This window comes from Parasteatoda tepidariorum, chromosome 7 (assembly GCF_043381705.1).
Source record: "Parasteatoda tepidariorum isolate YZ-2023 chromosome 7, CAS_Ptep_4.0, whole genome shotgun sequence".
In the NCBI taxonomy this organism is placed as follows: domain Eukaryota; kingdom Metazoa; phylum Arthropoda; class Arachnida; order Araneae; family Theridiidae; genus Parasteatoda; species Parasteatoda tepidariorum.
In genome coordinates, this window is record NC_092210.1 from 41,276,848 (window position 1) to 41,279,938 (window position 3,091).

Consider the following 3,091-nt stretch of genomic DNA (forward strand, 5'->3'; position numbering starts at 1 on the left):
TCAAGCCAAATGGAAACACTATTCAGCTTTTCATGTCAAGTTAAAATATAAATAAAGTGTTTAGAGCTGGCATTTGCATTTCAGGTATTTCAGTGAACAAAAGATAAGAATAATAAAAAGATGTATATAGCAGACAAAGTCTTATCATATTAAGTTATTTACCTCTTCATTAGTAATGAAAAAAAATCCTATCTTCACTAAATAATCTTAGATTACAAAATATTCAAAACTTACATGATGAAAGCTATAACAATACATGTCTTATTACCATTAGAAGATCTTGAAATGGTCATTTTCACTTCTGTTACTGACGATTCACTGGCAGAAGATCTTTTTTTGGATCTCGTTTGTGGTACAGATGAATCAGAAGGAACAGTAGAGGGACCAGCTGAGGGTAGTGGCGGGCCATTCATATCTATAAGGTCATCCCATTCACCAGCATTCAATATTTCTCTTAGCAACCTAAACTTTTCACCACTGAAGCATAATTTTCCCTCCAACTCAGCTTGCTTTTCAGCCAATCTTCTCTCCTTTAAATAAGAAAAAAATATAGATTCATTAGTTGATAAATGACAATTAAACTCAATATACATATATATTGTGAGGACCTGTGGAAAAAGAAATTTCAAATAAAAATAAAATTAACTTAAATTTGACCATCAAGAACACACAGAAAAAAACAAATAAAATTTGAATATTAAAACTTTATTTAATTAATGCAATGTAAAAACACACATGAACTTAAGCATAACACAAAAGATTTATTGATCTATTAAAGAAACATACAGTATTATGTTTGCTTTCAAGTCAGTTTCATTAAAAAACTTCTTTTAAATAATTTCTTGCACACATTTCTAACTTCCTAGTGCATAATTGTTTGTGATAATTTCTTTTGTTATGATCTGGTATGGAATAATTTTATGACAGTGATTACTGGCTCTTTAAACAACCCTAAATTGCATAAACTTACTTTTTCTTACACAAAAAACGCTATCTGACAGTGAAAAAGTTTTTTCAATTGCACATTTTGTTTTTAAGGTTCACATAACACATAAACTGATTTTCATCAACTTCTGTCCGCTGAAACAAACAATTTGCTGGTCTAAAAAGGATAATTTAAACTACTCTGTATGATTAATAAGTCATGCCAAACATAGGAGTGTTATTAATATTCTCTAATATGTAAATAACTAATATGAAAACAATTGAATCAGTGTTTATTTAAGGGGATTATAAAAACTTTTTTAACTTTAGCGTTGAGATAGCAGTCATAATGGCAAGTTTCAAAAGCAATATAAACATTTCAAAACAATCCAATTATACATAAAAAATCTATTTTGGTAGGTGTATGATCTTACCATTATTCTCTTCATTTTATCTTTTTCATTAGCAAGTTTCTCTTGCATTTTAGCTCTATTTTCATGGTTTTCACTCCTGATCTCACGATTTTCGTGTCTTAGTTGAGAAATCATTTCATCTTTTTCACCCAACTGTGACATAGCAGAAAGGGGGAAAAAAGCATATATAACATGACAATTTATTGAAACACTTATACATAATAAAAAAATAAAAACTATGCTTTGTTTCAAATTTAGTTTGATTTGAAAACACTCCTTAAATAAGAAACATGCTAAAACATTTATTTGAAGGATATAAAGAAATTAATGAAAAAAATTTTTTTATGCATTTTAAACACAATTTTTTCTAGTTTTTATACATATATAGAAAAATGCACAATAGAAAATTTTATGATAATATACTTATTTTCTAATAATTAGCAATTTCAATTTAATACCCTAAACCAACTGAATTTTTTCAATGTCTGAAAAGATTCTTACACTAGGATGTTTTTTCTTCAGCGAAAAACAAATATTCAACTCTCAAAAATATTCAACCAGAAAAGAAAAAACTTGTCAGCAAACTAGCCAAAATGCAAAACACTGAGTCATTTAAACTAACTAAATAAATACTTTCAATTCATTTAAAAATTACTTATATTTTTAACCTAGTTCTTGTTCTATTATTTGTTCCCATTATTTTTTTTCCCTTTTCAATTAAATAAATTTTGTTTTAAAATGCATTGATCTAATGAAAAACTTTCTATAACTAATTTTTTTAAACAAAACAAAGCTAATTTTATTAGTTTTTCTTTTATCTTTTATGCACCAAAAAATAGAGTAAATATTGTAGAAAAAACAAAGAAATTTTGTCAACTGAATTACATCTAGTTTTACATAGATTTCCTTCAAATAAAAATGTTTAAAATAGATTTTTGTAAAAAAAATTGTTCAGAGCATAGTTAAAAAATCAAAGTTACAACATATTATTCCAGGAATTATTATGAATTTTGAAACTCTAAAGAAGCTCTACTTCAGAAAAAGAAATCATAAAATAATAAGAAAAAAAAGTTACAGAGAAAAAATTTTTTTAAAGAAAAGTAAGAGAAGAATTTGCATCATAATATTATTACCCGATGTTTCACTTCCGTCATTTGTCGTTCTAAATTATTGACCTGATCTCCAGATAGAACTAATTCTCTCTCCATGAAGTGTACCTGTTCATTTCTTGCTTTCAAATCTTTTTCCAGAAGAGCGACACTCTATTAAGATCATCATAAATATAATTCATTACATCTAATTTACGTTATTCTGATTAAAAACAATTAATGAAATCAATAGTGGATTACAACAATATATTATAGACAAGATTTATAAATTTATTTTTTAGTTTCATTGATAATATTAATGCTTTACCAATTCCATATACATGTTTTAGAAAAAAGTAGGCAAAAGTAGCTTTTAGTGTCAAATTTGTGCACAAACATTTAAAATATTTCATAAAATACATAAAAGACAAGCACAGTTAAAAACAAAATTAATTTGAGCTGCACTGATTATTAGAAGTAGTACTTAGGTTGTGTTGCACTAGAGGTGTGTGATAGGATATTGGAGATTGCATGGAAAAAATTTCTGAGGAAGATCCGAAGATTGCAGTTTATTATAAACCCTGGCGGTTATTAGGTTGATTGCACCAATGGTTTATTTTGGCATTATTAGATAATCAGAATACATACATATATATATATATAAAA

The 3,091-nt window shown here is 26.6% G+C and overlaps 1 protein-coding gene across 1 annotated transcript; it reads right to left on the minus strand.

Moving 5' to 3' along the window:
* Positions 1 to 215: 215 nt before the first annotated feature.
* Positions 216 to 2,624, minus strand: LOC122270697 (uncharacterized). Its single transcript, XM_043049111.2, has 3 exons — positions 2,471 to 2,624; positions 1,359 to 1,490; positions 216 to 530 (listed from the first exon to the last, which is right to left on the minus strand). Exons 1-3 carry the CDS (start codon positions 2,543 to 2,545, stop codon positions 231 to 233), a joined length of 507 nt encoding a protein of 168 aa, XP_042905045.1. The 5' UTR covers positions 2,546 to 2,624; the 3' UTR covers positions 216 to 230.
* Between the last annotated feature and the right edge of the window lie 467 nt (positions 2,625 to 3,091).

What these genes read in the sequence shown, in the direction of transcription:
- LOC122270697 (XM_043049111.2), bottom strand. Translation starts at nt 2,545, where the DNA reads ATGGAGAGAGAATTAGTTCTATCTGGAGATCAGGTCAATAATTTAGAA. An exon ending in TGACGGAAGTGAAACATCGG is followed by an intron (nt 1,491 to 2,470) that starts GTAATAATATTA and finishes GCTATGTCACAG; the next exon opens with TTGGGTGAAAAAGATGAAAT. An exon ending in ATAAAATGAAGAGAATAATG is followed by an intron (nt 531 to 1,358) that starts GTAAGATCATAC and finishes TCTTATTTAAAG; the next exon opens with GAGAGAAGATTGGCTGAAAA.